Consider the following 18,267-nt stretch of genomic DNA (forward strand, 5'->3'; position numbering starts at 1 on the left):
TTGGGACAGGAGGATGGGGTGCATCATCGCTTTGAAAAGGGAAACCATGCCAAGGTCTGGAAGCCTGAGTCCACCAAACTGACATGTGTGTTTACATGCCGGTGAGGGAAATATGCACTTTGTGCATGCTCAGAGACAGTCTTTGAATAAATGGCAACAAAAGGCACTCTGCCTCTTGGGTACCATAAAACCACTTCTCCAAACATGGCACCTTCCAGAAACACTTGACTGTATATCCCATAACTCCCCAGTTGTAGTCCAAGGCCTCTGGAAGGAGAGAGGCTGTTTAAGTACTGTACATAACTGGCTTGGAATGGTGGGACTTGTAGTCCAATATATCTGGAGGGGGCTGCATTGGAGGGTGTAAGTCCCATTTCCAAAAGTCATGACAGTCCAGAGGCAGAATGCCTTTTGTTGCCATTTATTCAAAGAGTGTCTTTGAGCATGCACAGCATGTTGGGGATGAAGGGAGTTGTAGTCAAGCCCCAAAAAATTCTTCTTAGGGGGTTGCATAACACTGCATAAGTGCCTATCTGGCTGGGGGATAGTGGGATCTGTAGTCCAACATATCTTTGTTGTTGTGTTCCTTCGTTTCCAACTTATGGTGACCCTAAAGTGAGCCCATCACAGGGTTTTCTTGGCACATTTCTTCAGAGGGGATTCGCCGAGGCTGAGAGAGTGTGACTGGCCTAATGGTCACCCATTGGCCAAGCCAGGATTCAAACCCTGGCTTCCGAAGCCATGGTCCAGTCTATAGGGGACTGTGTTGGAAGCTGTAAATGCATGGCAGGCTGGGGGTGATGGGAGTTGTCGTCCAACACATCTGGACAAGAATGTTGGAAAAGGCTGCTGTAAGTATTGGAGGCAACCTGGGGGGGGGCTGCATCCATACTGGAAACACTGAGAAGAGACTTTGGCTGCATCCACACTGGAGAGATAACCGGGTTTGGCAGTGCTTTAACTGCCCTGACTCAAGGCAATGGAATTCTGGGAATTGGAGTCCAACTCCCAGAATTGCACAGCCTTGAGCCAGGGCAGTTAAAGCGCTTCCAAACCAGGTTATCTCTCCAGTGTGGATGCAGCCAGAGTCCCTTCTCAGTGTTTCCAGAGGGCCCACCCTCATTAAATTCTTCACTTATAATTTAGTGGTGCATTCTATAGGCAGCAACGTCTATTAAATGCTGCTGGTTTTGCTGTGAAGCACAGATTTTCCAGGCTGGAGGCAATAATAAAAAGCAAAGATGTTTTCAGTGCTCTGCACATGCACTGCCTTATTTGGTTGGGTTTTGTCAAAACCACACTCATCCTCCTTTAGACCTTAGTAGCTATTGCCTTCCCCAATAAAAATTCTTTTCCCCTCCCAAATGATTTGTTTTTCTTTTGGCCTCCAAATTTCTGCCATGTCTGAAAATGAGACCCTGATTCGAATCCCCGCTCAGCCATTATTATTATTATTATGGCCGTTAAAGTGGTGCCAAACTGGATTACTTCTGCAGTGCGGATGCCCAAGGCAAAGACAAACTCCAATCCCTCTGAACAAATTTTGCAAGGAAACCCCATGGCAGGTTTGCCTTAGGGTTGCCATAAATCAGAATTGACTTGAAGGTCTGCAACAACAACAAAAACCCTCTTCTCCTATTTGTATGCCCTTAGTCACGTCCCTTTTCTTTAGATGCTTAAACTCTCTTTCTAAATATCGACTGATATTTCAGGTTACAGTAATGCTCGAAATTTGGGGAGTGAAGGAAATGTTAATTTGGAGGAGCAGATTTTTAAATTCCTTTAGAGCTGCAGACGCTGGAGAGAGAGAGAGAAAGGCAACTAGAAGTATTATTTCATTCTTATTTACAGTACTTGATTTATGTGCTGTCCTTCTCCTAACTTGGGCCTAAGAGGCGGCTCACAAAAGATACTTTTAAAAAACAGTACAACTTTAAAAACATCACATTAATCTAACAAGTGAAAAATACAGAAATCATTAAAACACACACTACACTAAAAGTGCAAAACCACACAAAAGCCCCTGTAAGAAGCCTCCCTTCCTTGGTGCAGTGACATATTTATCAAATGAAGATAGTTCCTGACTTGAAGCAAGCAGCTGTTTGAAGACAAGAGCAGTGGGTTGCAAAGAGGATCGGTTGTTTTCACTGTCATTATTATTGTTAGTTCAATATTTTATCCAATAACCTTTTGTTTGCTTTTGGATTTTAACCTTTTTTAAAATCCTGTGTCTTAATGCAATTGCAATATTATCCCCAATGCATGGCGTCTTGGACTAGAAACATTGTTTTGTCAGGATGTTTTGTGATGGATGTTGCCCAAGAGACAAATAAAATTATGCATCACTTTCAACAACTTTGTTTTCGATACCAGAAGAGGCATGGCTTACAATCCTTTTTATGGAACCAGCCTGGCATATTAGTGGTTTGAGTGTTGGGCCTCATTCCCAATACCTTTTAAACCGGATTGCAAATCGGTTTGAACCGGTTTAAATGACCCTGGTTCACACTTGAACCGAATCGCTGAAGCAATTCGGAGAGGGGGGCACACGCTAGACCCATTTAACCCACGTCTTTTTGGATAAATCGATTCTGCGCAAGTGTGAACCAGATGCGGATCAGAATCGATTTCAATTTGCCCTTTGGCCGACTGGACCAATTCATTCGTCAATGTGAACCACAAGTGGGTTATTTTATTTTATTTTGCAGCACGAAAATGTGATTGAGGCAAATGTAGAGTGAACTACGCTCTGCTGCCGAAGCGATCCATCGATTCACATCGTAAAGCAGTTTATTTGTAAGTGGGAATGTGGCCTTGGAAGACCAGGGTTCAATTTCTGCCTTGGCCATCAAACCCACTAGGAGCCTAGAAGGCCTGGGTTTTAATCCTGCTCAGCCATTGGCTGACATTGGGCAAGCCATGCTCACTCATCCTCAGAGGAAGGCCATGGCAAACTGCACCTGAGGACATCTGGCCAAGAAAGCATTAGGAAAAGCATTGTGTTGCAGTGGTTTGAGTGCTGGACTGGGAGTCTCGAAGATCAGGGTTCAAATCCTTTCTTGGCTATGGAAAACCACTGGATGACCTTGAGCAAATCCCACTCTCTCTGCCTCAAAAGATATCGGTGGCAACCCCCCCTCTGCGCAAATGCTGCGGAGAGCCTTGCCTTAGGGTTGCCATAAATTGGAAAGGACTTGAAGGCACACAGTGCCAACACTTCTGGCCCATCAGAAAACAAAATGCCCGTCTCTACTGCTATGTTTGCAATCTTGGCTCTAGCAGACCTCGATTCACAGCTGGCGACAAAGGCATAAGCCACTGTATTTTCATATTTCTGTTTTGCTTGGATTTTCATATTTTAATTTCCATACTTTAACATTTCACATTTGTTAGATGCTCCACGTAATATTTGTCTGGGTCAATAATGTTGCTGTGTTGGAGAGGGAGGGAAATGAGGTCTTCACTGCCCCAACCAAAGTTTCAAGTTACTGCCGTGCTACAAAACTGGGGATTAAAGGGAAATTTCATGGAGGGAGGACAGAATTCTTTATTTGGCAACTTCAGCAAAGAAGGGAGCGACTCTGGGAAGAGCCACACGCAAAGCAGGAGTGCAGCTGGAGTCAGGGGCTAAATTAAAAAGCATCGCCCTACAAAATAAAATGTGGGTATTGGCGTTCCATTTCGACAAAATGAGAACACTGTCCTCCTGTGAACATTAAAATTTCTAGCATTGCAGAGGATAAGAAACTGAAAACCATTCACCCCAGAACTCAACTTGCTGTGTTTATATTCCCTGGGTCTCTTTGCCTGCCACTTTTCTTTGTATACTGAAATGCTATTTGTAAATGCTCAGCTGAATTTTTAAGACTGCAATGCTAGAAATTTTGGGGACTAAAAAGTTCTTTTGTTGCAGGGCAGAATTTTTATTGGGTGGGCAACGCTCCCATTTAGTCCCCTTCTCTGAAGCTCCACTCATGGTCTGGATCTTCCTGGAACAGTTTTGCTGTTGTTAACCACCATTGAGTTGATTTTGACCCATGTCAACCCTGTGGATGAGACATCTCTAAGGAGTTTATCACATGAAGGAGATTGGGAGTTTATCCCAGAAAAACTGCCTAATTAAGTAAAACAATTTCACATGGCATCACACAAAACCCGCCATTAAAGTGGTCACAAAGAAGCATTAACATGCATCTTTTTACTTTTGGGATTTCAATGACAGCGCATGTCCAATATCCCTTTAATTGCGCAATTGCATGTGATAATCTTTCGTGCAATTACTCGCCATTTTCTCTTTGTTTGCAGGATGCTTTAAATGCACTTTAATCACACTTTAATGTTGAAATTAGTCCCCATGTAATAAACTCCTAAGACCCCCTGTCCTCCATTTGTTCCTGAAAACTCATACCCATGACTTCCCTAATAGAGTCCATCCATTTAGCATGTGGCCTTCCTCTCTTTTTACATCTCTCCAACTTTCCTAATGCCTTCTCATGATGTGACCAAAGTATAGCATCCTCAGTTTAGCATCTTGGCTTCCATCTTGGCTGGTCCCAGGACCCATTTGTTTGTCGTTTTGGCCGCCCATGGGATCCTCAGCACTCTTCTCCAGCAACACATCCCAAAAGAACTCTCTCTATCCGCTTTCTTAACTGTCCAGCTCTCACCTCCATCCATGGCGATAGGGAATACAACGGCTTGTATGATTCTAACTTTTGTGCTCAGTTGTATATCTTTGGATTTCAGGATCTTTTCTATTTCGTTCATAGCCACTCTCCCCATTCTTAATCTTCTGATTGCTTGGCTTCAGTCGCCATTCCTATCAATGTTTGATCCCAGGTATGAGAAGTCTTTGACTACTTCTGTTTCTTCATTGTCTAGGTTGAATTTGTGTAGGTTCTTTGTGGTCTTTATTTTTGTTTTCTTTATGTTCAACAGTAAGCCTGCCTTTGGAATGGAAGCCAACAGAAAAATATTGGTTCAAGAAATGTAATATAAATGAAGAACTGATATAACAGCTGTACCCCTTTGATTTGTAGAAATGTAAAAGAGACAAAAGATCTTATAAAATTTGATTTTTTGCAGGAGATATTGCAAGGAAAGCAGGCTCAGATACAGAAGGAGGAGGAATGAAATACCTAGTAAAGAAGACAAAAAAGAGATGGCTTGACAACAACATAAAGTTTGATATACAAATTATTAAGGTTAAGTAGATAAGGAGAGATCCAACAAGATATTAAAATTTTTATTTTAGCTAAACTGAAAGTTGGAAAGGATGGTATTAAGAGGGAAGCAACTAGCTATAAAGGTATGAATTGCCCCGTTCTGATAGCAATGGAGTAAAAATAGCTGATGTTGTAAATTTTCTCAGTATAATATTTTTTTGTATGGAATCTGTATATTGACGCTGCAATGGAATAACATTTAATAAAGAATAGAAACAACAACAACAACAAAAACCCCAGTAAGCCTGCCTTTGTACTTTCTTCCTTGATCTTCCTTTGTAGTTGTTCCAGGGCTTTGAGGTTTTCTGCTAGTCTTATGGTGTCGTCTGCATATCTTAGATTGTTGATATTCCTTCTTCCTCTTTTCATTCCTCCTCCTTCTGTATCTGAGCCTGCTTTCCTTGCAATATCTCCTGCAGATAAGGGGCACTGCTGCTGTGCCTTTAAAGAAAAAAAATGTTTTGGACAACTCTTCTCTGCTCTCTGTTCCATGCTTCACTCTCCCCATCTTCCAGGAGAACAGGTGCTGGGTGCCAGGCTGTAGGCGCTGATGGATTGGCAGGGATTGGGGTTGCCAAGGCACCCAGCTTGAGTCCGACCCATTTCCCCCTGGGACAGCCAGTGCCATTTTGTTTTACAGATCCAGTTACAAAACCCAGACCATTCAGTGATGCTGTTGTCATTGGAGGGAGGTGGCAGAGGAGGGGGGCAGGCTGCGCTCTGGCAAGGGCATGGGAGATGGGCATGACCCTGCCTGGGTCTGACTTTGACACAGCAAAGGGGGGTCCTGCCTCCCTCCCTGCCTTCTTGGCAAGAGGACATAGCTGTCATCTGCCATTTTCTTGCAGAATGCCATGGCCTCCTGCCATGACCCCCCTTCTGCCCCATGCGGGGAGTGAAATCCTAGCTGGCTTGGCAGGCTTCCTCTGTCTTCTGATGGCCAAAAATGTCCTCCGGAGACTGAAGAGGCCGAGAGGGCATGACTGGCAACAGCATGCAGAGGGTGACAATAGATGGGAGCAGTGACAGCGCAGGAGCGTTTTGTAGCCCTTTTGGGATGAGGGTGCATGCGTTCTGGGTTATGGTCTGAATTTGAAAGGAGATACTGTATCTGCAGTGCTGTGCCTATTTGGGGGGCATTGAAAAGTTTGTTTGTTTACTTGTTATTTATTTATTTAATTTCTATCCCACCTTTCTCCCCAAAGGGACCCAAGGTGGCTCACAATAACAGTTTTAAAAACATTATATTGCAATATAAATAAAATTAAAACATCAGCTAAAAACAATATAAAATTACAAATATTAAAACCATAATAAAGTTCAGGTTGTGTTGTGTGTGTGTGTGTGTGTGTGTGTGTGTGTGTGTGTGTGTTGTTTGCCTTCCAAGTCATTTCTGACGTATGGCAACCCTAAGGTGACCCTATCACAAGGAGTTCAGACCATTATTTGTTCAGAGTCTGAGTCTGAGAGAGTGTGACTTGCCCAAGGTCACCTAGGCTGATCCACACTGGAGAAATAACCCGGGTTGGCACCACTTTTCAGCATCCTGGCTCAAGACTATGGAATTCTGGGAGTTGGAGTATGTTGTGGTATGTTCTGGGCCCACAACAAACTCCAACTCCCAGAATTTCATAGCCTTGAGCCAGGACAGTTAAAGTGGTGCCAAACGGGTTATTTCCAGTGTGGATGCAGAATAATTCAGTATTTGCCTCCCACCCCCACAGTGAGAAGAAGTGCAAAAGAGCAAGGCAGACTTTTAGCACATCCACCCATGAGCTCCCCCTCCTGCAAAACCAGCTGCCATGTCCTTAAGTGATCCTGAGCAGTGACCTCAAGCGACCCTTCTGACAAATGCCCCAGGATCAAATTATGTTTGACTGGAGGCAATTTCAGGCTGCATCTGCACTGCAGAAATAACGCAGTTTGACTTATTGCAGTTTGACTTACAGGAGTGTTGGACTGTGACTCTGGAGACCAGGGTTCAAATCCCTGCTCAGTCGTGGAAACTCAGTGGATGATCTGGGGCGATTCACACATTCAGCTCTGAGAAAACCCCATGATAGAGTCACCATAAGTCGGAAGCAACTTGAAGGTGCACAACTCCTATATCCAGCTTCGTTAGTGGAGTGAGGTCTCCCCACTTAGTACCCAAGGGTACCAATGCCCCCACCCTGAGTTGCCATCTTATCTGTCACAACAACGGCCAGAAACAAGTTGGGGAGTGTCAGGTAGCCCTCCTTGGCTGGCATCATGGAGCAATGCCTCTCCGAGTGACACCTCTGCTAGAAACCTGGGCATCCTCAGTGGAATCAGACACCTTTTCTCCAGCTTCATCTCATTTCTGGAGAGGAAGAGTCCAGAAACAGGGAACAACACACTGTTAATCTCCTGGCAGGATTACTGCAATCTGTGTTACATGGGGCTGCCATTGAAGACTACTCCGAAGCTGCCATTGGGGAGGAAGGAGCTGCCAATATTTTGACAGCTTGCATCATGGCTTGGGCGCATTCCAGCAATTTGGAAAGACTTGCAGTGGCTGCCTGTTTGCTTACGGGCCGAGTCCAAGGTGCCGGTACTTGCCTTATAAATCCACATTTCGGCGTGTCAGGACTCACATTCCAGAAGCATGGGCTCCTCTTGTAACAACTTGCCCATCATTTCAGACCTCAAGGCCTTTGCCCAGATCTGTCCTTTTTTGGAGGCATCTGATGTAGCAACAGAGCAAAGGGATTTATGAGCCGTTGTTTGATTCCCAGTTCAGCCGTGGAACTGATTTGGGAAGTCACACTATCTCAGCCTCAGGGAAAGGCCATGGCAAACCTCCTCTGAACCAGTCTTGCCAAGCAAACCCCCAGAGAGTTTCGCCTTAGGGTCGCCATAAGTCAGAAAAGGTTTGAAGACACACAAAAAGAACAACAAACCTCTGAACCAACTTTTGGAGAGCTGTCTGTTTCAAATTAAACCTAGAAGGGCCTGCGGACGAAGAACAGTCTTCTGCATTGCCTCTGGGCTTTTCTTCGAAGGCTGGTTCTGTGGAAGAAGAGGAGGAAGATGCATCACTGTGGCTCCCTTGCGTACGTGCGCACATGCACAAGCCAGACCCGGCTGCCTCACTTCCTTTTTCCACCTCTCCCTCCCCGCTGACTGCAGATGAAAGAGGCCTGCAGTCTAAGAGTTTCCTAAGGATAATAATAATACTAATAGCAAGATAATACCGGGATGCACCAAGTTGAAAAGAAAAGGAACCGTATTGTGCGGTGTGTCTGATCGCATGCCCTTGTTTCAGAAGCCGGTTCAAGACAAACTGTTTGGTGCAGACCTCAGAACATGAAAAGACCCCTGCCGGTTCAAAAGGAGAGCCCACCATCCGGCTTCCCATCATGGGCCACCAGATGCCCCGGGCCGGGAAGTGTGTTCTGCACGCCAGAGTTGCAGCAATCTGATACCACTTTAACGCTTGCCATTCCAATCCACACAGTCCTGGGAGATGTAGTTTGCCCAGGTCTCCAGAGCCGTAGTCCAACACTCAAACCACTGCACCATCTTGGGGGTTTCTTGGCAAGTTTTATTCAGAGGAGGTTTACTATGGCCTTCTCCTGAGGATGAGAGTATGTGACTCAATCAATGTCACCCAGTGAATTTCATGGCCAAAACGGTAATCAAACCGTGATCTTCAGAGTCTTAGTCCAACATTTAAACCACTACGCTACATTTCGTCTCTACAAGTGCTATCACTTTGTAGTGCATATACCCAAAGAAAAGTCCTCTCTATTGTATTTTTTCCTAATCCCTGTACTTGAGTCCCTATATTGGGAGAAAGGCATATATAAGATGATGATGATGATGATGATGATGGTGATGATGATGATGATGATGATGATGATGATGATGATGATACTTCTGCTATCTGGGATGCGTAGTCCCTGAAAGGAATTTCCCCAGGCTTTCATACAGCTGCCTGAAAACATCTCAAGGCAGGGGTTGATGCACCCTCTTCCAAAAATCCATCTACTGTATTTGTAATGTTGCCAGAAATAGGCCAGCATTGCATTTCCCATCTAGTGGCAGTGAATGCCACAGGCCAATAAAAGGGTGTCACACGCACACAAGGGCATCTCTGTGCTTCATTAGGATTATCCATAGGCTGACTGTGTATCTTCTTGAGACAAAAACGAGATGCTGAAGCGGCATAAATGGGACGAGGTTCTGTAGTATTCTGTATTCGTGAAAAAGTAAGGCGATAATAAAAAGTTTTATAATAATAATAATAATAATAATAATAATAATAAATTTTATTTATATACTGCTTTTCCAAAAGATTAAAGCGGTTTACATAGAATAGACATAATTGCATAACCATATTGAGCTAACAATGATTCTTCAGTGGCAGAAGTCATACAAAAGTTTAGGTAGATGTACAAGAGGACTGGATTTCACCACGATCGTACCATGAATATTTCTCCAGTGAAGTAACCTTACACAGCCAATTTCAAGTCTTTCAACATCTTATCATAAAACTTCTGACACTCCATGACACATTCTCTCTTTTTTGTTGTTGTTGACAACCCTAGTTTCAAACAGGGATCTTCAAACCATGTTCACAATGTAACAGGGCATTTCCCCCCTTGAAAACGGGGCAAAATTGACATTTATATTAAAAGGATGGGAAGGTCTGGAAACAGGGGAGGAAAATGGCACTGTCCAATTTAGAACAGTAAATACAGTCAGCCTAACTATGGGCCTCTTCCAAGTTAAGCAGTGCTTAATGATGAAAAGCCTTTTCCCTTCGGTATTGACATGGGAAAGCTTTTGTACCCATTTTAGACACAAGACTACTGAGGCTAAGGAGAAACAACCGCAACAAGTTCATCTTATTTCTAAACAAGGCTAATTTCTAAGTAAGAGGCATCTAGATTTGGACAGCTCTGCCGAAACCCTTTGGACTAGAAGAACCATTGCCTCTTAATCCAGATGTTTAATGGGATGCATGGTATTTTGTTGTTGTTCTTTGCCTTTAAGTCCTTTCCCATTTATGACGAAGCTATCATGGGGTTTTCTTAGCAAATTTCTTCAGATGGGGTTTGCCATTGTCATCCTCTGAGGCTGAGAGAGTGTCACTTGCCCAATGGTTACCCATTGGGTTTTCATGGCCATGCAAGGATTCGAACCCTGGTCTCCAGAGTCATAATCCAGTGCACTACACCAAAAGTGGTACATACTCACTGGTTACCTCTTTAAAATATGAATGTGCTGCCCATTAGTTTATCAGGATTTCTGAACACTATGCCATCAGACTTTAAGAATTCCAATGTTTACAAGAACTTAAAATCCCTAGGGTGAAAAAGATGATGATAATAATAATAATAATAATAATAATAATAATAATAATAATAATAATAATAATAATAATAATATTTCAAATATTTATTTCTGGATGTGTTATTTTTACACATAAGAAAGCCTAACAGATTTATTGCTCCTCGCCCTCGGCCACCGCAATACAATGCAAGGAAGTGTCCATTGACAGAGGCACAGACATAAAAAGAAGATCAATTATACACCACTGAGATACCATCTTAAAACATAACCGTTTCAAAAAGCATCTCAGGAAGTTCATAGAGCTTCCCAGCTTGGGTCTTTTCAAGCCTTTCTTACAATCTCCTGCCAGGCTTTCAATCTAATCTTCTGGGCGGCTATTGCAAACAAAGCAGCAGCAGCAGCAACAGAGATATACTCCTGATCACAGATAATTTTTAATTTGCTATCTTATTTACTTGCGCCGCCGGATCCTGCCTTTGCGCCACTGGGAAACCCAAAGTGGTTTACAGCATAGGATTAAAACAGAATACAGTTAAAACAACATATGGCACAAAGGTGATTAAAAAATAAATAAAACTTCGTATTAACTAAGCTGTCATATTACAATATAAAATATCAATATAAAATATAAATACACTATACAATATTTTAAACAATTTAAAATACATTTAAAACATAAGATAAAGGGATCCAGTCTCTATAATCCCCAGCCAATTTCTAGTCTACAGTCTCCATAATCCCCAGACAGCTACGCACTCACAGCTGCTTTTTCTAATGCAGCCTCTCTCTAGAAGTGTTGAATAATAATAATAATAATAATAATAATAATAATAATAATAATGTTTTATTTATATGCTTTCCCATAGGAAACTAGATGCAATGGCATCCAAACTTTGGTCCTCCAGATGTTTTGGACATCAACTCCCAGAATTCCTGACTGTTGGCCAAAGTGGCTGGGGCCTCTGGGAGTTGAAATCCAAAATACCTGGAGGACCAAAGTTTGGGAATCACTGGACTACAGTCTCCATAATCCTCAGACAGCTATGCCCAGGCTTACAGCTCCAACCCAGCCCCTTCCAGAAGCATTGCACTACAACTCCCATAATCCAGATCTGTCTTTTCAAATGTCCAGGAGCACCCCTTTCTTGTCTGGGTTGAATTCCAGTTTGCTTGCCCTTGTCATCCACTCCATTACTGGCTACAGAGGATGGTTTAGTACCAAAACAGCTTCCCTGGATTTAGATGGAAAAGACAGATAGGGGCTGGGTGTCTTTGGCATACTGATGACAACAGAGGGGTGACTGTGTTGTGAGTTGGCCGTCTTGTGTCACAGGTTATGAATCACAAACTTGGTACATCCCTTTGCACTGGTTTTGGGTTTCAAATCATTTGTGGGCTCTGTTTGCCTTTGCAAAATCTTAAGAACATTACTTTTTAAAAGCTTCTCCATGCAACCATTTCTGCAGATCATCACCAGTCGGTTCCAAAAATGAGAGGGCCACCAAAAAGGGCAGCTGGCCTCTGCTGAAATCTTAGTTCTCTCGAAAAGACAGCGGTAGTAAAATCTTTATTGCTAAAAGCTATAAAACATCACAATCCAAAATCATTAAAATAAATCAAATAAATGATATACTGACAGATAATTAAAATAAATAAAATACACTCGTCCCTCCACATTTCCCGCGAATGTGGGAAAACCACAAATAACAAAACCCCGATGTTTTTACCTGAGAGAACACCTCTCTAGGAATCTCTAGGTCCTCCAGGGCAACTCTGTGGTCAACATCTGCCAGGCATTGACCATAGAAATTGCACTGGAGGAGCTACAAAGGCCTAGTGGAGTGTTCTCTCTAGGAATGTAAGTCCTCCAGCACAACTCTATGGCCAGCATCCATCAGGCATTGATATCATGGGGTTTTCTGGGGGCTGAGAAGGTGTGACTCACCCAGTGGGTTTTCATGGCTGAGTTAGGATTCAGACCCTGGTCTCCAGAGTCGTAGTCCAACGCTTGAACTCCTATGCCACACTGGCTTTCTTCATTGCTGTCGTTGTGTGCTTTCAAGTCATTTCTGATTTATGGTGACCGTGACCCTAAGGCAAATCTATTGCTTTGAGGTTGGCTTGGCAAGCGTTGTTCAACGGTTGTAGAGGGAACCATTACAAGTTGCAACTGTTTGGATATCTTAGTGATCACTATTTGTGATCTAAAGGTAAGAGATATATACTGTATTTTTAGTTTCCTTAGTATGTTCTATTTTATTTAGAATATGTTTTTATTTTCAAATGCAGTCAGCCTCCTTATCCACAGGGTTTTTTAAATCCACGGATTCAAGCATCCATGGTTTGAAAATATTCCCCCCAAAAGTGTAAATTCCAAATAGCAAAGCTTGATTACATTTTATATAAGGGTCACCATTTTGCTCTGCCATTGTCTTTAATGGGACTTGCGTATCCACGAATTTTGTCATCCATGGAGGGTCCTGGAACAAAACCCCAGCAGATAAGAAGGGCCCACTGTATGTTTTATTTTGCCATTGCCTTCCTCTGAGGCTGAGAGAGTGTTACCCATTGGGTTGCCATGGCCAAGCAGAGATTCAAATTCTAACACTCAAACCACTGCACCATGCCAGCTCTGTATTTTTGGACTAGTGCTGCCCAAATTCTTGGACAATGACTCCCAGAATCCCCCAGCCAGCATTCTGGGGCCTCATTACATAATACAGTAAACTGGTTTTCAAACCGATCTGAACTGGCTTAAATGGCCCCTGTTCACACTGCCACCAAATTTCTGGCACAGTTTTCCAGAGGGGAGGACATAGCGCTAAATCCATTTAAACCAGTTCTTCTGGATCCATGGAATTCCCCCGCGTCTTTTGAAATGAATCAATGCAGAGCAAGTGTGAATGCGCTGTCTGATTTGATTCGGTTCCCTGTGGCGTGGTCACCCCTGTGAAGTGACTCCATGTTGAATCGATCCATTGCTGAATGGGTACGCGAAGTGGATTAATTGAAACGCATAAGTGCGATCATGGCTCGAAAAGTGGGAACGTGTATTCGGTACTGAATCGCTTCATCGATTCCACTCAAAAATCGATTTATTTTGTAGTGGGAATGCGGCCTGGGAGTTATAGTCCACAAAAAGTCTCAAAGCCAAGCCCTGAGAAATGCTGACCCTTTGCTGCCTTCTCAGGATGCCCCCCAAAATATGCCACTGGAAGAAGCCAGATTGAAGCCCCTGTTTTAAGGCACCGTTGGTCATGCTGACGGGTTGTTTGTGAATTCTGGGAGTTGTAGTTCAAAAGGGGAGGGACCGTTCCAAGCTTTGTTGGGATTTTGGTCCACTGTCCCCTTGTGGTTAATTTCTCAAGCAGAGAGATTTACAATTTTGTAATAGTCCAGGCTCCAATTCCCTCACTTGCAACCCATGTTCTGCAGCCTTATCATAAAGCAAAGGCACTTTGCATGTGCACAGAGGCACTCTGCTCATGCACACACAGACACTCCCTGGCAGTGAATATTTGGTGTGTGTTCAGAGCGGAGATAGTTTGGTCTGCATCTGCACTATAGAATTAATGCAGTTTGATATTGCTTGAATTGCCAGGACTCCATTCGGTCGAATTCGGGGATTTGTAGTTTGTTCTGGCACCACAGCTCTCTGAATGCGAAGGCTAAATGCCACACAGAACTACAAACCCCAGGATCCCAAAGGATTTTGAGCCAGGGAAGGTAAAACAGTGCATTATTTCTGCTATGTGGCAGCAGCTGTATTCAAAGGAGTTTTGTCACTGCTTTCCTGTAAAGCTGAGAGAGAGTCACTTCACCAGGTTGCCCAGTGGGTTTCCAGACTGGTCCGGGGATTAGAACTCGAGTCCCACACGCAAAACACTATACCATGCTGCCTTCCTGAGGGATTGCTTGACCAGGTTTAGTTTGCCATTGCCTTCCCTCTGAGGCTGAGACCTGCCAAAGGGCATCCAGTGGATGTCTGTGGAGTTTATCACACGAAGGAGATCGGGAGTTTATCCAGTGAATATCCTGAGAAAATTGCGTAATTAGGTGAAACAATTTCACACGACGTTGCACAAAACCCACTATTCAAGTGGTTGCAAAGAAGCATTAATGCACATCTTCTTACTTTGGGATTTCAGCGACAATGCATTCCTGATATCGCTTTATTTGCACAACTGTGTGCGATAATCATTTGCACAATTACTTGCCATTTTTGCTTTATTTGAGGAATGCTTTAAAAGTGCTTTAATTTCTACTTAATGCCAAAATTAGTCCCAGTGTGATAAAAATCCTATGGCTGAGTGGGAGATTCGAACTCTGGTCTCCCAAAACCCTAATTCAACGTTCAGGCTAAACATTTGGGACTAAAATTTGGCAATGCAGATGCAGCTCTAGTAGTCTTGCCAACTGGGAATGGGTCGGAGTGGATGACCCTTTGGGGGGGTCCCCTCCAACTTTATAGGAGTCTATAAAATAAACAAAATATTTTCTATAACTGGGTGCCAGACTGACCATCCCAAAATGTTAATATGGCTGCCCTGTCTGCCCCAGGATGCCTCGTTTTAACCATATTTAATTTAATAATTCAAATGTAATTATAATTATGTTTTATGTTCTTAATAAGTGGGTAAGGATGATGTGATTTTTTACTTAATTACTATGGTCATTTTATGGTTGTAACCCACTTCGATCCTTCGGGGAGAGGCAGGCTATAAATAAATTTATTATTATTATTATTATTATTATTATTATTAAGCCTTGATGCCCTTCTTAGTTGCCTCAAAGGAGCCAAAGGCCTCTGGACTGGCCTTCCTGTCCCACAATTGTTGTAATGGGGGGAAAGAGGAGGAAACGCTGACCCAGAGTCAAGTGGTTTTTCCCTGTTTACATTTCTGGAGCATTTCTGTCTTGGCCGCATCCCCAAATATGGTCCTTTTTGCGCCTGCCGCCTGTCAAGCCGGCTCTCCCTGGGGATGTGGGGGAGTCCCTCCTAAACTGCTGGGAAAACAGATGCACAGTTTTGACACACATTCTTGCTCTTTCTCTCGCACACACATAAAACACGCACATATATATGCACACATTGACACCACTATCAGTCAAGCAAGCATTTAGTGCATTTGCAGTTAGGAGCCAATTCCCTCTTCTCTCTGTGTATATATGTGCCTTCTCGAGATGGGTAGGGACTGATAGGGAGGTGGTTTAGTATATTAGCAGGTTATTTTAACATTTTAGCATTGTTATTGTCTGTGTTTTATTGTCCGCTTTGGATTACAGTGGGCCTCACTCAAACCACTGCATCATGTTGGCTCTCTTGGATTTTTCTTTGCAGAATTTGTTGTTGTGATCCTTCAAGTCCTTTCTGACTTATTTCAGCCCTAAGATGACCCTACCATTGGGTTTTCTTGGCAATATTTGCTCAGAGGAGGTCCGCCATTGCCTTTATTGAGGCTGAGAGAGTGTGACTTGCCCAAGGGTTTCATGACTGAGCTGGGAAGCCAACCCTGGTCCTCAGAATTGTAACTCTCAAACCTCTGCACCACAACGGCTGGTCAAAATATGCCATCAGATATCATCTGGTGCCTTTAAGGTATTTGGTGCAGCAGGCCGCCATCCAACTGGCGAAGCCCTCCTTCTGTGTGCCAGGCTAAAATGCCCATTTGTCAATGTCTGCTTCCTTTGCACTGGTTTAAATTAAAACAATGGAACGGAAAACTCATATAACTCCAGGTGGCCGTTGTGTGGCTAACCACTGGAGGCCACAGCCTTGCTGCGCAGCCCTCCCTCTTTGCAGCACTCTCTGGCCTGCCCTTCCGCCTGCCCCTCCCTGTCACCCAGTGCCATGGCAACAGGGCCTCACCCCACATACCAGGCCCAGAGGAAGAGAGGGAGGGCCAGGCTCAGCCCTGCAGCAGCTCATGCGTCATTCGCAGGACAGCAGCACCCATTGCAAACTGGCCCAGGATGGTGGTACCTTGGCGGAGACGGGTAGGTGGCATTTCACCCTCTGCTGCCCTACCATTCCCCCCTCTTTGCTTCTTCAACTCACCTTTCCACCTTTCCGGGTCATCTCTCGAACTCAGGGCTAGCACTTGGCCCATGCCGGCTCTGTGCGCAAGGATGGGCTCTTCTTCAGGCTTCAAAGATGCATCTGACTCTGGATGGCAAATGTGCCAGGTGCTGCGTTGGTGAGATGCAGCTAGGCTTTGGAGATAATGGGGAAATTGACCTTTTTTGGGTGGGATTCCTGCTTCTTTTAGGAGGAGGACAACAAATATTTGGGGCTGCCTGCTTTAGCCAGAGTGTATGCTAAGAGAATGCCAGCCTGCCTGCCAGACAAGGCATGCCACCTCCGGAAGCCAGGGTGTTTTAAGTCTAAAAAGGGAAACAGGATTAAAGAAGAAGAAAAGCACTCTGTGGATAAGAAAGCAAGATATGGCAAAGACACCGAAGGACAAAAAGGGGGTCTGAGGTGGTTTTGCAGAATTCTCACTGGGCACCTTCAGGACCAAAGCGATTTAGCCAAAGTTGGAAGGAAACTTTTGCATAAGAGTTGTGATGATATGCTAAGAGAAAGAGAGAGCAAAGAAGGAAGGCAGGCAGGCAGGCAGCCAACCCAAATGTGGGAGAGATCTTGGTCACATTTTGCACGCCCACACTTAGCCTTCCGCCTTCACCTCACCTTTGCACAAGAGTCGTGCGAGGGGAGAAAGGCAGAAGCAGCACCCAGACTCTCCTTTATTAGGCTCTAAGGCACTCTCTGACCTTGAAGCCCTACTTCCTTGTGACCCCAGGTTGAACGTAGGTTTCATGCAAGGCTTGCACAAGAACCATGAGCATCCTCGCACCGCTGAGGATTGCAACATCTATGATGCATTTGTGTTTGTGTGTATGTCCCTCCATATTGCCTGTGGACTTATGGTGACTCCATTAACTTCGCAGGGTTTTCTTAGGCAAGGAAGCCTCAGAGGTGGTTTTGCCAGTTCTTTCCACTGAAATATTGCCTCCAGCACTTTAGATTCGTTGGCAATGTACTTGAAGTGTGCAATAACCCTTCTCGCTCTCTTGTGGGCCTGTGAGAGTGTGTGACCTTGAGGTCTCTTTCTGGATGGGAGCCACTTTGCCATTGGACCAGTCCAGCTTTTGTAGCATAAGGGCTCCTTTGCACTTTTGTTGGGAGGCTTTGCACACTCGGTGAAAGCGTATATCACCCTTACTCCTGAAATGGAACTTTGATGGCCAGTCCAGTTGCATGTCAAAGGGCTCCTTTGTACGTTTGGTGGACGCTGTTGCTTGGGGTTGACATCATGGTTTGAGCATTGGACTATGACTCTGGAGACCAGGGTTCAGTTCTCTGTTTAGCCATGAAACACGCTGGGTGATTTTGAGCAAGTCACGCTCTCTCAGCCTCAGAGGAAGGCAATGAAAAGCCTCCTCTGAACAAACCTTGCCAAGAAAACCCTGTGATAGATGTGCCTTAGGGTTGCCATGCACAACAACAACAATGGCCTATTGTTCGGTGGTGGAGAAGCGTTTCCCTTTCCTTCCTTCTGTGTCAAATGAATCTTTGGATCAGGACCGCTTTGTATGGCAATCAGTCAGCGCCTTCCTTTCCGTCGTGTGCCCAGCTGGACTTAGGAGCTCCGGGGTCAAATATTACCTATTTCCTTAACTGATGCCACACTGCAGAATTAATGCAGTTTGGCACCACTTC

At 44.2% G+C, this 18,267-nt stretch overlaps 1 protein-coding gene across 2 annotated transcripts in view; it reads left to right on the plus strand.

Moving 5' to 3' along the window:
* SLC2A4 (solute carrier family 2 member 4) overlaps window positions 1-18,267 on the plus strand; it is a 44,695-nt gene that overhangs the window by 10,602 nt on the left and 15,826 nt on the right. Inside the window, exon 1 of one of the 2 annotated variants that reach the window (XM_042475325.1) lies at window positions 16,449-16,541. The exons of the other annotated variant lie outside the window; for it this stretch is intronic. Coding sequence (XP_042331259.1) covers window positions 16,518-16,541 — 24 coding nt within the window. The 5' untranslated portion in view covers window positions 16,449-16,517. Of the gene's footprint in view, window positions 1-16,448; window positions 16,542-18,267 lie in introns of those variants that run through there. 2 annotated transcript variants of the gene reach the window in all.

The sequence above is a fragment of the Sceloporus undulatus genome, chromosome 6 (genome assembly GCF_019175285.1).
Source record: "Sceloporus undulatus isolate JIND9_A2432 ecotype Alabama chromosome 6, SceUnd_v1.1, whole genome shotgun sequence".
In the NCBI taxonomy this organism is placed as follows: Eukaryota; Metazoa; Chordata; class Lepidosauria; order Squamata; family Phrynosomatidae; genus Sceloporus; species Sceloporus undulatus.